The sequence below is a fragment of the Fragaria vesca genome, linkage group LG4, assembly GCF_000184155.1.
Source record: "Fragaria vesca subsp. vesca linkage group LG4, FraVesHawaii_1.0, whole genome shotgun sequence".
Lineage (NCBI taxonomy): Eukaryota > Viridiplantae > Streptophyta > Magnoliopsida > Rosales > Rosaceae > Fragaria > Fragaria vesca.
Genome location: NC_020494.1, coordinates 557,003 through 575,476, shown reverse-complemented (window position 1 = coordinate 575,476; position 18,474 = coordinate 557,003). Strand labels below are relative to the sequence as shown.

Here is an 18,474-nt window from a genome sequence, read left to right as displayed (position 1 = left end):
ATCTCTTCCTTTTTTGCAACAAAAAAAAATGGTAATTTCTTTCATGGTGTCAATATAGAAATAGAAAAGCCAATTCTCTAAAAGTCCAAACCCAATTTGCCAAAAAATAAAGCTAGAGAATTGCATTTGAAGTTGAAACTTTGTCCCTTCTAAGCCAAGTGTAGTGGAATATTCTAACCAAACCTCGTTAGAGAGATAGGGTTTCATTTAGGAGATGCAATCAGATTGCTTGCAGCAACAAAATTACAGAATTGCACTCCAAACTTTCTCATGCTTTTGTCTATGAAACCATTACAAATCTGGAGACGAATGGAGCAAAGATTAAACATGTGACTGTATGGGATCATAAAATTCTTTTTCGTCATTCAAATGATGGAAGTAACCTACAAGGCTTCAAAGGTCAAGGTGATGATGCAAATAATCGTCACATAATCTTCTTCAAAATGCGTTCTAATTTTTCCGAGGAGTGTATATAAAGAGGGCGGTAAGACTCATCATCCCAACAAGAATGTTTGGTCACAAAAAAAGATGGATACCATTAGTAGTAAGCACAGCATTGCGAAAAGATGGAAGAAACTAAGCGGCGAAAACAACTGGGAAGGCCTATTGGATCCCCTCGACATAGATCTCCGAAAGTACATAATTCACTACGGTGAAATGGCTCAAGCTACATATGATGCCTTCAACACAGAGAGGGCATCAAAGTTTGCAGGAAGCAGCAGGTATGCTAGGAAGAGCTTCTTCTCGAGAGTTGGTTTAGAGAAGGGCAATGCATTTAGGTACAATGTGACCAAGTTTGTGTATGCAACTTCACAAATTCAAGTCCCGGAAGCATTTATCGTCAAGTCTTTGTCAAGGGAAGCTTGGAGCAAAAGAATTGAATTGGATAGGGTATGTTGTTGTTGCCACAGATGAGGGGAATGTTTTGTTGGGCAGGAGGGATATTGTGATTGCTTGGAGAGGTACTGTTAGATCCTTGGAGTGGGTTAATGACTTGCAGTTCAATATGGTTTCTGCTTCAAATATACTAGGTCATGAGTGATAGGAATCAAGGTTTATTGAATCTAAAGAGCTGAAAACGTAACGCAGAAGATATATGGACTACATCCTGACTGTGTTGTATTCAATCAGCAAGAGAGGTTTACAGCAATATATAGGCAATCATAGAAGATGACTAAGCATTATGGTTGCCTGCAAACTACACAACTATAGCCCAAAAAATACAAGATATCATCTCAAAATCAAAACCCAATATCACTGCAGCAATATGTGATTCTTCCAAACTTAGGATGCCTTGGTCGCAGTAGAGCAGAGGATAATCATGGCAGCAGGACAGCAAAGAAACCATCTAAAAGACTGAACAATTCTGGAAATCTGTATATCTATGAAAATTTGAAAAACTGATACATTGAAAATTGTTGATGGTTGCACACTACCATAATCATTCTTCTGCAATTTTATGGCCTTACACTCTTTGAAATCATTCATAATTACCACGACCAACAACATATAACCAACAAGAAGCAATATTGTCATCTCCTCTCGACAAGCGCCATTCAAGTCGTAACTACTGATAGCTAAATTAAAAGCTATTTATTTTCCTTATTCTCCTGTAAATTTGTCGATTGTCATATAGAGAAATAAGGGTCTCCCGCAGAGGATTAAGTTAAACTAAAAGCTTCAACAAAAGTCACAAAACGTGACTGCAGCTCCTATTGAACAACAGTCGAAAAATAAAAGTAAAACCTAATCTAGATTGCTCAGAAAAATAAGAAAATTTACAGAGGTATACTAGACACACAGAGCGTCTAGCACACAAAATTTGAGATAAATCGGAGTTGATTTGATAGGGAAATAAAATACGGGAATATGACGAACAGAAGATAAGAAAACTGAAAACTGATTTCAAAGTAGTTGAAAATCAAGATAATGAGACTAGCTAGGGAGGAAGTATCCACCCCCGACAATCACACACAACACACTTTGTCCAATTTGTGACCAACTAACTCAATTGAAGATGCTCAGATTGACTCGGTACGCTTGAGCACAATCTATTACTCTTTCTTACTTTGTACGTTAGGCAGGAAGTGTTCTACACCTAAACTATTCTCAAACATTGTAACCTAAAGGTACGTTTATTAGGTTAAACAAGCAGAGATCAATAAGCATGAAAAGAGTTTGAGCAAACACTAGGCATCGCAATAAACTTAGCGTCTTGCTAAACCTAGGGTTTCGTCTACTTGCTAGTGAAAACTACCGATTACTTCTCTAGACAATTTGAGGGATCCGATATTGACCCAGGCATCAAATAATCAAAGTATTAGAACCCTAACATGTATACTAAGTAGGCCTCCAAAGCACACACACAAAGAATTCATCGATGAACAATCGGTAAACAAAACCTCAATCTTATTAATTGCAAAAACAAATTGAAAATCAAAGCATGTTATGAATCATGTCTAGGGGCTTCAACAGCCGCCTAGCTACTATGAGTTTACTTACACATAATGAAAATTAAAAACACAAAAGAGTTCGTGGAAGGGGAAGACAACAATAACCGATCTTGGAGAATCCTTGAGAAGAGCTTGTTCGTCTGATTCTTGCGTTCTATTTCTTTCCCACTTCTTCCTTCTTTTTTTTTTCATCTTGTGTATCTGATGATATTAGGGTTAGAGAAGCCCCAATTTACGTTCATGGGCCAGCTGATTTGGATTGGGCCTTGAAATTGAAGTTTCGGTCCAAATCAAAAATTCGGGCAGACTGACTTTCGGCCACTAAAATGATCATAACTTCTTCTCCAAAATAGGTATTGACGATCCGTAAAAAGTTCTAGAAAGTAGACTCTCGTAGCTTTCTATTGATATATAACTCATCGTCTGGATCATTGTGAACTGATCACAATCCTCAGTCGAAGTTAGATGATAATTTCTGGCAGATCTTCATAATTATTTCCTTCCACGACATGGATTCATTTTCCTTCAAGATTTCTCCTCTTTTGCTTCAGATTCCCTTCTTTGCTCCGAAACACCTAATAAACATAAAAATAACTAAATCAAATGGAAAATACGATAAACTAACAAAGTAAAGAGGGGAATTAACCATCATATCGTCGCATATTTATGCTCCTTTCAACTACAACCAATCCCTCTTCAGAATGCTATTCACCAGAGTCATGAACCCATTCCCAGAACACATCTATCCAGAAAACCTCCATAGCAACTTGAAAATTTCAACACCATATCTCTCAATTAGGCAGAACAAGCACACAGACCCATACACCTAAACCATAATCCAACTCATTAGGCCGATTCACCGGTCCGAAAAATCAAGATTTAAAACTGCTTCATCACCTTCTTCTTTGGTTGATGGCAGACACATCTTTGATAAAAGAAAAGAAACGAAAAACTGACAGTATTGAGCACAATAGCCAAATCAAAGAAAGAATCCATGAATCCAAGTGATAGAATTACCAAATCTGAGAGATAATATCAAAATTTGCTATGTGTTCTGGATAGTTTGAAGAGATTAAACATGCAGCTGTGTGAGAGGCAGATGAAACTCCAATTGCAGATTCTCAATTCTAGCAAGTTCACAGCAACATTTCATCAAGGACCACCATTCAAATAGAAGCATCAAACAACAAAGCTGGAAATCCGGAGCAATTCAAGGCATAGAGCAACAACTTAGTAGTCTCCATCAACAAGAATACCAACTTATCATTGAGCTTTCATACTTTACAATTAAAAGACACAATAGAAGAATGCTGAAACCATAAGTAGCCCAAGAGTATGCGATTCCAGAACCATATCAATTAATATATATATATATATATATATATATATATCAGTCCCCTTCGAGAGTGGGATCCCTCTTTGAAATTAAAATAAGGGGCTTTTTATCTCACTCACTTTCAGGTCGTATTTCCACATCTCAACCTTACAATGTCTAAAGCACAGTGTGTAGATCATTCCTATAAAGTTTCATCAAATTTAAAGATCATTTGGATACCGAATTAGATTAAATAAATCAACAGAACAAAAGTTGTCCAAACTGAACCGTTCGTGTAAATTACGATTCCCCAATGACCTTCAAATTTGATGAAACTTTGTAAGAATGATCTACACACTGTGTTTTAGACATTGTACGGTTGAGATATGGAAATACGACCTGAAAGTGAGCGAAATAAGGAGTCCCTTACTTTAATTTCAAAAAGGGATCCCACTCTGAAAAGAGACTGATATATATATATAGCTTCTACTGTCCTCATCATCAAATGCAACAATACTACCAGAAAAGCATTCCAAAAACCATACTACCAACTGCTAGCTTCAATACTAGATCATAGGAAACTATCTCCCAAAAATAAACATAACCAGCACCCAGAGCCATTCAAATCAATTCTACAATCCAACTTCTCAACCCAATTCACCAGTCCAAAACAAAAGAAAAATAAACTGCTTCGTCACCTTTCTTCTTTTGGTTAACGGCAAACAAACTTTGATAGAAAAATAAATTGGAAAACTGATGAAGCAAATAGAACAATCGTATTTCAGAAAGAGATTTCATGTTCCAAGAGATAGATATCCCTAAATCAGGAAGAAATTACCAGATGCTATGAAATTGAAGCAAAGTGCTGGATGCTCTGAATTTGGACAAAACGACTGCGTTTTGGAGGATGAGAGGAACAGACCAGAGACCACTAACATCACCCCCTTAGACGTACGTAACACCAGAGTGACATCGGAAAATCAAAGAACCGAAACACCGATGAGCTCTCAGATTCAGGAACGAACCGATAGATGAAGCGTGTTTCGATGAACACAGAGCTCGAGGAGATGCAGAGGTAGCAACTAGCGATTCAGATCCGAGAGAATAAAAAATTGGGGGAAACGGCCTAGGGTTTTGAAATTGGGGGAAACCAAATCTAAGAGAATGAAAATTTGCGGAAGCAAAAACCTAATCACAGAAGCCACAAGGTACTAGATTGGATACCATGTTAGGAATAAGAGATTTATTGAAAATGAAAGAACAAGAAAGTAAAGAAACGTTGAAGAGTTCGGAGACTATATTGTGGCTATTCTCATTGATTGTAAAATGTAGATATAACAAGGTAACTAAGTTGGATAACTAAAAGACCAAACTACCCTACTTTAACCTGGCTCTGATATAGGAATCAAGGTTTATTGAATCTAAAGAGCTGAAAACGTAAGGAAACGCAGAAGATATATGGACTACATCGTGACTGTGTTGTATTCAATCAACAAGAGAGGTTTACAGCAATATATAGGCAATCATAGAAGATGACGATACTACCCTTTTGCAATACAATTGCTACACTCTTAACAATGAGAAGGCTGATGCTAAGGTGCACCAAGGATGGTACTCATCTATACTTCTGATGATTCACATTCGCCTTTCAACAAAACCAGTGCCAGAAACCAGGTTTAAGTTTGCAAGAACATAAGATTATTGATGAAAATTGAAGAAATTATTGTAACAGTTGCTAAAATTAAAATTGGTGTACGTGTGTCTTAAGTTTTCCGAAAATAACATGTTTAAACTATAGTTTAGCTACCATATAAACAACATTTCTCACTAACTTTGAGCTCTTTCCTCCCTCAATTTTGGTACTTCTGGCAGGTTCTTGCTGAGGTGAGCAGACTAGTAGAGCAATACAAGGATGAAGAAATCAGCATAACCATAACAGGGCACAGTTTGGGAGCAGCAATTGCAACACTCAGTGCAGTTGACACTGTTGCCAAACGGTATCAACAAACCGAAAGACCGGACAGCAAATAAACTCTCATCATGTCCAGTAACAGCCTTTGTATTTGCTTGCCCTCGTGTGGGAGACTCAAACTTCAAGAAACTCTTCTCTAGCTACCAAAACCTCCGAGTCTTGCGAGTTCGCAACGCACTCGATATTGTCCCCAACTATCCATTTCTAGTAGGCTATGCTGAGGTGGGAGAAGAGCTGGGAATCGACACTCGAAAGTCGAGCTACTTGAAGAGCCCCGGAAGCGTGGCGAGTTGGCATAACTTGGAAGGGCATTTGCATGGAGTTGCAGGAACACAAGGGAGTAAAGGAGGGTTCAAGTTGGAAGTGAAGCGTGACATAGCACTGGTTAACACAAGCAATGACGCTCTCAAGGACGAGTATCTTGTGCCGGTTTCTTGGCGTTGCGAGAAGGACAAAGGGATGGTTCAAATGGATGATGGTTCTTGGCAGCTCATGGATCATGAGAAGGAGGATTTTGATTCTTGATCTTAACATACGATTAGAATCATACTTGTGTTGAAATAGGTTTTGTATGCATGGGTTTGTAACTTTAATAACAAAAATCTAATTATCATATAATTGAATAACTTTACGACAATGGGGATGTAGCTCAGATGGTAGAGCGCTCGCTTAGCATGCGAGAGGTACGGGGATCGATACCCCGCATCTCCATCTTATTTTCATCTTTTTTTTTTTACAAATTTACTCCACAAGGTTCAGCTGGGTTTGTGAATTAAAGCCATGAAGTGTTTAAACTCCTTATTCATACATCAGTTTTCTTAGTTTTACTGGGGAGTTAAATGGCAAACTACCTGAACCAGAAGCAAGCTAGATGGGGATGGTGAACTTTCCATGGATCAAACCCTTGGCAATGTGGCTATAAGCTGCTTGTGTTAAGTGAATTCCATCCCAATTTGCATACGAAGATGGATCTTTGCAGACCTTGGAACCAATTTGTCCACACCTTGCTGAATTGTTGAAGTTGTATGGTCCTCCTCCTCCACAACAAACATCTAGACTCCCACTTGTGAACCCTAATCAAATTGTAATTAACAGTAAATACATGTTAAAATGCAGTACTTTCCGAAACTTTAATGAAAAAATTATTGAATAAAACTAAAGTGAGCTACATGTTTCGACATAAATAACAGTCTTTTAAGTTTTATTCATTTTCACTTTTTATATTGGCAGACATGTCAATCATTTTTATCGGTTATCATTATTGTGGGTCTTAGACGTTAGTCATTTTTACGTTTCAAATCAGATAATACTACGTGTATATATATGAAAAGAAAATTAGGATGTAAACGCTGGTAGTCTAAAAGGGTGAAAACACTTCTAAAAAAAAGAGGGTGAAAGCATAGAAGCACATATGGAAAATACAAAGAAAGGAAGCAAGTGGTCTCAACTCTCACCATAGTGTTGAGGAGCATGAAAAAAAGGCATGGAAGCACCATAGTAGTCGGCATATATGATCCTTGCATGAGGGTATTTTTGTTCCACTGTTCCTAGGGCACGTTTGAGCTCTTTGTTATGGTACTTGGCAAAAGCATTGAACGCCTTCAAACACCCATTTCGTTTATCATAATAAGCTTTGTTAGGGCTTCCATTAAAAGTCAAGTAGACTGCTAAGCACCCAATTGGCAAATTTCCAGGCACCACTAGCTCCACTGCTCCTTCCTCTATCAATACCTAGTTACCACAAGAACCGAATAAGATCACATACTATAGAAGGCGACTCAAATTTTATGTACTTATATCGTATTGAAATTTGAAGTTTTCGAGTTCCTATCCATAATATTAAAGAGGGTTTCCGTCACACTCATTTGGAGATTTTTAAGAACTAGGTATTTTGACGTGTTAATGCTACACTCGCTAAAATTTGTATATCAATAGTGACAACTGTTTGATGTGACATACACTGGTGGCCATAGTGATTGCATCCACAACAAGAGGCACCAAGGCTTTGAGCTGTTTAATGCTCCCACCAGCAAAGAAACCGTAGTTGTAATCGTTTCCACCGATCTCCCCCACCAGAAACAGAGCCTTGTTGAAGTAGCTCTCACATTCTGTGAAGAATTCAAACTCGAACTTTTGAGACGTACGTAAGAATGCATATACTCGCATATATAGTTAGACATTTGTTAGTTAATTACCTTGTTTGGTGTTGCAAAGTGAGGGCTTGAGCTCCTTGAACCAACCAAGCTGAGCGCTTAAGGAATAGTTTGTGAGCATTGCTCCCACTTTACCTCGCAACAGCTTGGAAAGGAATTCAGGTGCAAGTACAGTAGCTCCGGCAACAGCAAAGTTTACTCCTCGGTAAAAGTTTTGGCCGCCTTTCTTTAGGGCTAAATAAGGTGGTAAATGCGGCAACTCACATGCCTCAGCTACAAAAAATGTCAAAATGTTACCATATATATAGGGTGGTCAAACCTTATCATACAAATTATATACATTATAGTATGAGAGGGAGGAGATCGATGATAGTTACCGATGAAGTCAACAATAAGGCGGCCGTCGGAGGACCGGCCGGTTGCATGGTGGAAAAAGGTCTCTCCATAAGGTAGCTTAGCAATGACTTGGGATGCGAGGGGATCGGAGAGAAGGAAATTTCCAGTGTCACTGAGGGAGTCTCCGAAGTTGAATATTGCTTCATATTTTGGAAGACCTGATGAGACTCTGCCCAAAGTGAAGAAGCACAAAGTAGCTAGCAGGAAAAACAGCTTCATGTTTAACAACTATTGGCAATTCTGTTTCATCAGCATGCATTAAGCTCTCTCAACCATTTAAGTAGTGTCAAGAATGGTGGAGGAATTATAAGCTAAATGTAGCTGCCGACAACCATGACTGGCTTTGACCCTACATGACAAGACTGAAGGTACCTAAAGGTAAAACATGAAGGTAGGTGCCAATGTTGTTCACCTGCCAATGCCATATATCTAGAATCTCTATTGAGAAATTGAATTTTACGTTTGGTCAAAAGACCGTACTGGCCAAAAGGAAAGGACCTAATCTTCAGAAACGTGGCTCAGCCAATGATAAGAATAAAAGAGTCCACCTGATCATTTCCTACTCTAGTCTGCATTAGGTTAAATCAAACTGAATATTTCAAAATAACATTTCCTTGATGAAACTCTAATTTTGATTTCTCCAACTGGATTTACATGGCACTATCATAGCAACCAGCTAAAATGAATCACCGACTACCATTGAAAAGTACATGTCATGTAATTAGCAACCGTACATGCTCAGTTTGAAAAATGAGCCCTGTAATGATCAGAGGCGACATACTCCACTGTCACAATCCGATCCTCAAAAACTCGCCCATGTAAGCAGTGCGCTGCCATCCAAGAAGCTTCTGTCCTCCCAAACTCAACAAAGACACTCCCTGGCTCAAATATACTTCCAGGATCAAAATCACTCTCCTTCCCATTATGCTGCTCCTTAGTTTCACTCTCCAGAATAGAGTCGGTTTCTGCTCCCACATTGTCAACTGTTCCAGCAAAAGTATCTTGATTCTCACCATCAACTTCCTCTGGCATAGAATTCTGTATCCTTGTAACTTCAGAAGTTTTATCATTACACTCTGATGCATCTTCCTTGCTGTTTGGCAGGTTAGTGAGTTCTTCAGAATCTTGATTAGATAAGTCATCACTTCCTTGGATTTCAGTATCTTTATCTAGTTGACCTATTTGACATGACTTGTCCTCTACTAAATCATCTGCTGGTTTATCAAAACCAAGGCAATTGCTTTCTGGGACTTCATCTTCTTTAAGTTCTCCTGTAAGCTTCACTCCACTAGTTACCTTGACGTCCTTATCAATATGTTCGTCCAAAGTGTCTGTTTTTGCTCCTTTTTCTTTGGAATAATTTTGCCATTGCCCACCAGATTCTACATTGTTGACAGCTTCACACGCTCCAGTAGTGACAACGTGATTGTTTGCATGCTTGACAATCTTTACAGATTTAACCATACCAAACCTGCAGCATTGAAGTCTTGAAGATTTAATCGAAAGCATCGCTAATAAAACAACCAAATAAAAATCCAAAAAGACAGTCAAAAGGTGAAATTTTAAATTTGTCAGGGACCTGGCACATTCTAATCGCACATCTTCCAGGACTTCTTCGATCTCTTGTTCAGACAGTGATGACATGTTCTCCAGATTGAACTAATTCACAATGTGGAAAAAGAAAAAGGATCATAAGTGATCCTGTATAAACTATACATCTTACTATTCAATATTCAAGTGATGCCATTTTCACTAAGCTTTTAATTGCTCAGAAGACCCAAAACTGGTAAATCCCTTATATGTATGTATTTCAATATTAGTATATGTGTCTACATATATCCTGTGGACTGGTGTATCTTCACACTCCCATTTGTACGTTTGCACCCTTGTTTCTCATTCAATATCCATTCATTTACTCAAAAGAACTCAAAGGCAGGAGTGAATTCTACAAATGGGAATGTGATAGTACCCTTGATTAATCCTCTTATTTTCCATGACTTTAATAAGAAGTCTAACACAAGGGCGCAAAATAAATAATCTGACAGTATTAGTTTTGATACTTTCCCCTATTGGTGTGGGGGAAAGGGGGAAAAAATAAAATAAATACAAAAATAAATAAATGAGACAACTAACATAAATAATGAAGTATATGATCAAACAAGAAAAGACCTTACCACATTTCTAAGCTTTAGGATGTGTGATGGTTGTTTGAGAAGCGGCTTTGCATGTTCTGGGATCTCATAAACTGATGCATTTCCACTATTTACCTAGCATATGTCAGTTATTCCATCAGAAAACATCTACATGGAAATCAGTGGACACGGATAAATCGAAGTTTAAGAAAGAAGGGTGGTATTAGTACCGAGGATGATCCACTACGAATGGCCTGAACCACAGTTATCACTCTCCCTCCCAATTTTATACCATTCAGACCCGCACAGGCTTTGAGAGTTACTGACTGGTCGACATACTGATGCAACATCCGGAAGTCAGCGAGGTTAAGAAGAAAGGGAAACAAAACATTCAATCTTCAAAGATGGAAGAAGATGAAGAAAAATGGATCCAGCATCACAATCCAAAATGAACAATGGTAATTGATATATATGTAAAACACAGATGCTTCTCCACAAGAAGAATGTTATATAACAATACTAATCAAAACTACAAAAATATCTGTAAGAAAATTAAGTGCACTAAATTGTGCAAGCACATGTACACACACACACTAACACTAAGAGACTCTCCCTATCCCTACGGAGTATGGGTGTGTGCGTCTCTAATGAGGAAAATTAGGACTTTCAAATCAAAGGTTGGATGACTTGTATGGTTATTTAACTAGAATTTATCCAAGAGTCCACATGGAACCATTACAACTGCAACATGAGAAAGTCGGAAGATGTAACAAGCATATATATATTGACCCCGTACAGAGAATTTACAGAAAATAAGTTTCATAAGAGCTATAAATGTTGCATTACCTCTAGAAAAGCATATGGTTCAGTAAGTTCCTCATTGGCCTCAAAATGGTATGCCTTCAAAGGTCCAAAGACACTAACGATTTCCAGAAGCTGAAAAAGTAGCATAAAAAGGTTGGTCACTAAAGTGGTAGATGAGCATAGAAAAAGAAGAGAAGAGAAAGACAGAGCAGAATAGGTTTTGGTGAAGAAAGTGAAGTGCATCATAAGCATTGTACATATTTACCATTTCTGAGGAAAGAACCTTTGATATCCCACCAATGAAAATCTGCAGAAACACAGAAAAATGAAAAACATGAAAGGTCCAGATATCAACAAGTGCGAGTGCATCTGACATTTAACCTACAGTACAGACTCACTGACTCAAGCAACAAGGTAAACATTTGACACTTTCTAAACTATGAAGGTAACACATTAGAAAGAAAAGTCAATAAACAACCATCATATAAGGTATCAGTAATGTTAATCCAGAGACATTCCTCAATACAAAAGGTAATGGTGGTGATGATATGTCCCCTTTGCGTGTTTGTACAACTCTTTAGGTAAGGCCACAGGTTGTCTTAACATATTATAATTTTACCCAGACGAAAAAATGGAGTTTACTACAATAGCTCTTAAAATCACTGAAACTTATTCAAAATTATCTTAATCATGCGTAACGAAAATAGCATGGATGTTTCCAAACTTCGTCAGAAAAAGGCAAGAACTTAAGTGTTATCCAAATAAGTAAACTTTCATGTAGATTTTAATTTATAATAAACACCATGTTAGGTATGATCATCGATCTAATTCTGAAAGACCTAAATAAACTCAATATGAGATAACATAACATAACCGAATACCCCAAATCCAATTGTAAAAGTTTTATGAGAAGAGCTCTCTTAGTACAGTAACAGTTTGATTAGCTTAAATATTGTTGTGAGCACCATCAATTCTTAATCTGCTGTTTAAACCACACCAACCTTTTACCTTGAGTAGTACATTATGAGACCACCTAACTATAATCATTTTCCAGTATACTAATGAGTCAAGTGTAAAGACAAAGGTCAAGACTGAAAATTGTGGTAAGAGAAGTTAATTAGGCAATACCGATGTCAAGTTTTACCAATGTACCTTGTTAGGAGAATCATTCACAACATCACTTATTGTCACAATACCATCAGCTGCAGCCACTGATTTCTCGGGGTCATGGTCACCAGTCTGCATGAAAATAGCAACTGTCTGAAAACCTGCTCCATGGATGATAAGGACAATATACCTCAGATTTGGCAAAGCAGCAGTAGATAGTAGTTCAACCAAAAATAGTTCATGTTACAGCAATAGGCACCGAATTGTTGGATTCAAACATTAAATTATTGGTATCAAAGCTTCTGCTTTTATTATGGTCTTTTAATTGGCATATGGTCACAAGAAAATATATAAAATCAATTACTGAGAATAAAATAAAAAATCAACGGAATCTTTCGTACAAGACACTACAAAATCTTCAACACTAAGTAGCATTTTCATCATCTGCTAATTCTCCAATCAGAAAATGTAATCAACCTATCAAACAATTGGATAACTGGTCAAAAGAGTTCACCAGTTGAATTTCTTAAATATATCATCTAACCTAGGTCCTCATCTTTCTAGTCAGAGAATGAATACAATGAAACCGCAGACTTCAAACTTCAAGAATAACAGGTATCAAAATGCCGCTGGATGTTTATACTTAAGGGCTAGATTCAGTAAATGATAAATAAGTTATGAAAGAATAAAATAAAATATCAGACTATTTAATATTATAGACCCCTCAGGCTTTTAAAGAGGTAAGTCAAGTCTGTATCTTTGGATGATATAGCCCATAGGTTTCACAATTAAAGACTGCATGGCGGAGATAAACTGTTCTTGCCTAGAGCATAGGATTAAAGGCAATACCAACAAGGATGAGTCATTTTGTTAGTAAGAGGGCAAGTAGGCAACACATAGAAACACGGTGACCATTGGCTTGTAATTCAAAATAACTGTAGCCACCCAGGAATGAGCTTCAAAATTATTTATCTCTACTCACCTAGTCCTCCAGATAATATAGGGAGTCTACAGGTTGGTTAAATATGAATTAATTAATTGATCAATTAAAAAAAAACAAAACAAACAAACAAACAACAGAAACAGGAAAACAAACACTGGAATGGACTGACCATCTTAAGCACTGTTGTATGAATGTATCATATTACTCCCTAAACAATCAAACAAACAGAGAAGAAGCTCCTCGTCAACCATCTTCATGTTTTTGATGATGTCTGCAATATGCTATGAAAAGAATTGTTTGGACAACTTTAAAAAAAGCACGGAAAAAAATAGAGTTTGCAAGAACACTACAAAGAAGTGTATGACAACAAGTTGGGTCTAAGGCTAAAATTGGCTTGAAAGTCAAGCACATCAATCAGGAAATCAAACCAGTAGATACTAACAATAAGAAAGAGCATAGGTGAACCCTAAAAGTCTATATCAAATGCAATTTAAAAATGATGAACATCAAATAAAATTGTACTCCATGTCATTAAGATTCACATTTTAAGAACCTAGCTCATCGACCCAAATCCAAAATTAAGAGAATAAGCTGCAAGCACAGCAAACTTGTCACTGCACCTGGAAATATTCTTATTAAGAGTCAGCTTCATCACCATCCTGAATGTGAATTACGACATACCCAACATAAACACCCTATTTAAGAGATTCCAACATGACCGTCAGAAAACAAAGCTGATGTAGCAGGACACACAAGTATATTATTCGATTTATAATAAAAGTTTATGAAGCTACAGTAATATATCCCAGAGTTAAATTTAACAAGAACACTCTTGAGTCTTGATACTCCCTCCAATGTGCAAAAACACACTTAAGTTACTAGTGGACAAACAAAGTGACACTAAACAAAATTGCACAGCCAAGACCAATCCTAGTTCTGTGGATGTCTTTATGACCGACTCCATCAAATAGAAAAGGTATAAAGCCAAGTACTCAAGACGAGCATAAGTTCAATGGGATATTAAGGCTCTTCTTTTTCTTGCACTGCTCTACATCCATCCTTCCCTCCCGTTACAGAAAGAAAAGAAGACGAGAGGGTAGCATGTATAAACAGATACAAAATCAAAGATCAGTTGAAGGGAAACACTCCATCAAATAGCGTAATGTTTTAAGCCACTTGTATACGTTTTCCAAGTATATGCTACATTGTGTGTTTTTGCAGCAGTTAACACAAACTTATATGTTAAAACACATAAGATCAAACACATAAGGTACTAAAGAAATAGGTGCATTGTTTCTTTTTAAATAAGAACAATAAAAAAGTGGTTAACCAAAGAAATGATTTTATAGGTCATGCATCAAAAGGATAAGATTAGACTACTAACAATACATTCGAAACAATAAAAAGCATGCAAGGTAGGAAAGATTCTTACAGCAACGTCAATAAAGTCCTTAGGGCGCCTGATTTTGAGAATAGAACCAAAGAATGAAGTGCCATCAAATGCCAGAGCAGCCAAAGCGTCTTCAGGTGTAAGAAACTCCACAAGAGCTTGCCCCTTCTCTTTGTTAATCTGAAGTTAAAACCAAATAGTTAAGGTATTCCTCATTTTTGACTTGTATCCAAATTTATCACAAGGATCAACAATACATGCTCAGAAATAATATTAACTTACCACACAACTGATGCAGGGTCGTGTTCCTTGAATATGATTTACCCCCGAAGATAACAAAAAATTATTCAGAGATTCTACCAAAGTGCTTTCAGAGGTTGTAGATGGAATATTTTCTACATGAAGCCTCCTCATACGCCGGGTGGCTTGTGTTAATTGGACAGAGTCAATGGAAGCATTTTTCTTAGTCAATATAGAATCAGGAGAAACTCCGGGAATAGATGTTGTGGTGGTTGAGGCAACAGAAACAGCAATGGCCATCCCATGTATATTTGACGTTACATTACTGTTTGATGACTGGAAACGAGAAGCAACTGAACTAGATAATGACTTGTCAGTTGATGCAAGGGGGGGATCCCACCTAGCTTTTTTCTTTTCAGGTGAACGATTGGGTGGGGATGGAGTCTTAATAGCAGACTCAGTCCTTCTCTTCCTAGGGGAATAGCCGCCAAGTCTATTTGCAGACTCATCATGTCGCTGATAGTGGCTGCTTGAGCCATTAGAAGACACTCTACTACTATCAATACCCAAATGTTGTCTTCCAGTCCTATCTTTGAGCGAATGGGATGATACATCACTGCGAGGCCCCAAATTATTTGAAGCATGTTTGTGTGCCCTTGGTGAGAGAGATCTTAACCTATGTCTATTCCCACGGTCTCTACTCCACGATCTTCCCCTTTTACGTCTTGATTCTTCAAAGTGTGACTTTGATGATTCTTTCCTCTCCTTTCTCTCTGAAAATTCTAAAGCGCGAAGCTTTCCTGGATCATGTTTCTTTGCAGCATTTCTGTCTCTGATTTTCTCATCATTTTCATGTTGGTATTTTCTCTTGGTTTCTCTTTCATGTTCCCCTCTACTGTCCAAATGTCTTTCTTTTCTTGTTGAATAATCTCGTGACTGCTTCTTGACAGACTCATCAATTGAATCCTTGTCAATTTTCCTCCTACCATGTACTTCTCTGTCAGTTTTGTCTCCTCTACCTCCACTTCTTGTATCTTTTTTTGGCTTATCCTTCAAGCTCTCTGGCTCATTGCTTCTTCTAACTCTCCCTTTAACAACATCGTCTTCCGTTTTACTACTCTTAGAACTATATCTTTCTTTCTTTCCGGAGCTTTCCTTTACCGGCTCCTCCGACAAAGGCTTTTCAACAACAGCGGCCAAATCATTATCCCATCTCTCACCCCTTCCAGACTCAAAAGGCTCTGAAACATTTTCAACAGTAGCTTCTGTCACGACATTATCACACAACTTCTTATCCTTCCTCCTAAGCATAATCTCTTCATAACTCAAAGGCCTTGTCCTAGCAGCACTTTCTTCCTCATGGTCATGCACTTCCTTTTTGTGCCGCCTACTAGACGATGTGCTCATCTTCCCCACTCTAAATGCACAACTAAACCAAGAAACACAAAGAGCTCAACTTTCTACCTCATTTCTATGGTTGGTATATCAAAGTGAGTATCCCTGCACCAAGAAACAAAGAGCATTTGATATTACTAATAAGAACCATGTTTGACACAATCAAAATTGCAAGAAGCATAAATTGAATCTAATATCTTCAAATTCTGAATGAAACCCAAGAAAGCTAACACCTTTATTTCCGAATTACAGGAACAAGATATAGTAAAGTTCAATGAAGATAGCAAACCTGTATAAAGATCTGTTGTTGAAGAAACTAAGAAGAAAAGATTGTATCTTTTTGGGGGCCAAGATGTGGCGGCGAACAGTTGTGAAGGCCTAACTCAAGGGTTTAGCGGGAACAAGGAGAAGAAGCGCAGCTGATGCCCGAGAGTGAAAACGAAATTGAGAAATTAGGAATATTGGGGAACCTAGAAAACCAGTTATCCACATAACACCTTTCTTGATTATTTTAATAGTATATTTTATATTTATTAATTTTTGATCAAATACATAATTAATGTGTTACAATACTCAGAGTCGAACGAACTCACGACCTCTCACTTACATTAAGAGACTTATGTCACTAGATATATTTATAAATTTACATTTTACATATTTTGGTCAAGTCAACTTGGTCGCTTACCTAATTCGGCTCTTGTTAAATTTCTTGACATGACAGTCTCTCCTCTTCAGAGTGAAGACAAGTATTTTTTATTAGAGTTAATGGCTCGTAGTTTTAATCTCATGTGGATGTGTTGTGAATGCTTTGTAATTGCAGTTTTATTGAATGAATTTTATTTAATAAAAACAAAAACCACTTTGTGTGGTAAAGTTGGTCGAATTGCCTGGTATGAAACTCTAATGTCTAGAGTTTAAGTCCAAACTCCCACCAGATTATGACCGGTAAATTCGAGAGGCCTTTGTGTTCGTGTACCTGCGTCGGGAGATTAATCTGGTCCGAACACTGATTGTGTGGGTATGTTACTAACTTGTTAACGTAATTGATCGAGGTGACCCCACCCGTAATAACAAAGAAAGAAATAGTTTTTCTTGTATGTCACAATTTTAGGGCTTAAAAGAATGAAAGTCTTCAAAAAGAAAAAGTTTGAAATTTAGTTAGATCTAGATTATAGTTCGATTCTCTTTCGAATTATGATGTGGGAAAATATCTAAATTACAATCAACGAGTCCAATTTTGAACAAACATCAAAATAGATGATTGACAATAATCTAGGATGAATGTAAATGTATCAGCTCAAATGAACTTGCCAAGCATAACATTTAGTCAGATTTCACAAACTGTCTGCAAGTTTTTCTTTTTTGAAAACAAATGTATCAACTCCAATGATTCAAAGCCAGGCATTGCCACGGTAATGAGCCTCAATTTGCCAATGCCTCTGACGATGGAGGTATCTGAAATTTATTCTAGCAAATAAATGCAACCCCCAAATTCCCAAACACCATTTGAACTATACAAGTCAATAACCAGCGCGTTGCAACATAAAACAAACAAAACACACTGCAACTCAAATGTGCATGCACCACGCTTATAATTTAACAAAACAAATTATCTCCATCGATCTGCATCTCCATCTAGTATGAAATACATGGCAATAAACAGAGACGTACTGTTAAAAAAATACTTATAAGGCCTTACATTTTTAACTTTTCCGAGATCCACTAGGACTTACACCAATTAAAAACAGTGTACTCGGACATTCTGGTGAATGCATTCTTATCATAAAGCTTATGATTTTCTATCATTCAACTGATATGCATCTCGATTTGGTATAAAAACACAGAGCAGCCAAGAGAGACATAATTTGATGCAGAAAATCATCCTAAACCAACATTGATACTGCCTACTCAACTGTAAGAATTCCACAGAAAGATAAGATCAACAGTGTACTCCAAGAACATCAAAGGCTCCATCATTGCAACTCCACTAGTTGTCAAGATCGTATACTGTAGTGGATTGCCATCTGAGAATCTGAAACATGCCAACATTGATCTGAATGTGTAGAGTCACGTCGCAACTGGTCTTGCTTAATGTTTATGCTATCTCGACTTGTTCTAGTAAGTAGTGTATTTTGTGTTCAGTTTTGCTTATGTGCTAGCTGCACTTGAACTTC

General features: G+C 37.4%; 3 protein-coding genes, 1 non-coding gene and 1 pseudogene across 4 annotated transcripts; 2 read left to right on the top strand and 3 right to left on the bottom strand.

The window, feature by feature from the left end:
- Positions 1-372: 372 nt before the first annotated feature.
- Positions 373-6,265, top strand: LOC101298702 (annotated as a pseudogene).
- Positions 6,266-6,378: 113 nt separating this feature from the next.
- Positions 6,379-6,451, top strand: TRNAA-AGC. Its single transcript has one exon. It is a non-coding gene; the product is annotated as a tRNA-Ala (tRNA).
- Positions 6,452-6,471: 20 nt separating this feature from the next.
- LOC101307774 (GDSL esterase/lipase At5g45910-like) lies at positions 6,472-8,553 on the bottom strand. The gene is made up of 5 exons (XM_004296343.1): positions 8,271-8,553; positions 7,936-8,166; positions 7,700-7,848; positions 7,195-7,471; positions 6,472-6,813 (listed from the first exon to the last, which is right to left on the bottom strand). Exons 1-5 carry the CDS (start codon positions 8,506-8,508, stop codon positions 6,608-6,610), a joined length of 1,101 nt encoding a protein of 366 aa, XP_004296391.1. The 5' UTR covers positions 8,509-8,553; the 3' UTR covers positions 6,472-6,607.
- Positions 8,554-8,716: 163 nt separating this feature from the next.
- LOC101307480 (splicing factor U2AF 50 kDa subunit-like) lies at positions 8,717-15,766 on the bottom strand. The gene is made up of 9 exons (XM_004296342.1): positions 14,948-15,766; positions 14,708-14,845; positions 12,378-12,464; positions 11,491-11,532; positions 11,268-11,357; positions 10,652-10,759; positions 10,464-10,556; positions 9,869-9,948; positions 8,717-9,760 (listed from the first exon to the last, which is right to left on the bottom strand). Exons 1-9 carry the CDS (start codon positions 15,203-15,205, stop codon positions 9,028-9,030), a joined length of 1,629 nt encoding a protein of 542 aa, XP_004296390.1. The 5' UTR covers positions 15,206-15,766; the 3' UTR covers positions 8,717-9,027.
- LOC101298413 lies at positions 15,228-16,728 on the bottom strand. The gene is made up of 3 exons (XM_004297789.1): positions 16,590-16,728; positions 15,331-16,405; positions 15,228-15,241 (listed from the first exon to the last, which is right to left on the bottom strand). Exons 2-3 carry the CDS (start codon positions 16,310-16,312, stop codon positions 15,228-15,230), a joined length of 996 nt encoding a protein of 331 aa, XP_004297837.1. The 5' UTR covers positions 16,313-16,405; positions 16,590-16,728.
- Positions 16,729-18,474: the final 1,746 nt, after the last annotated feature.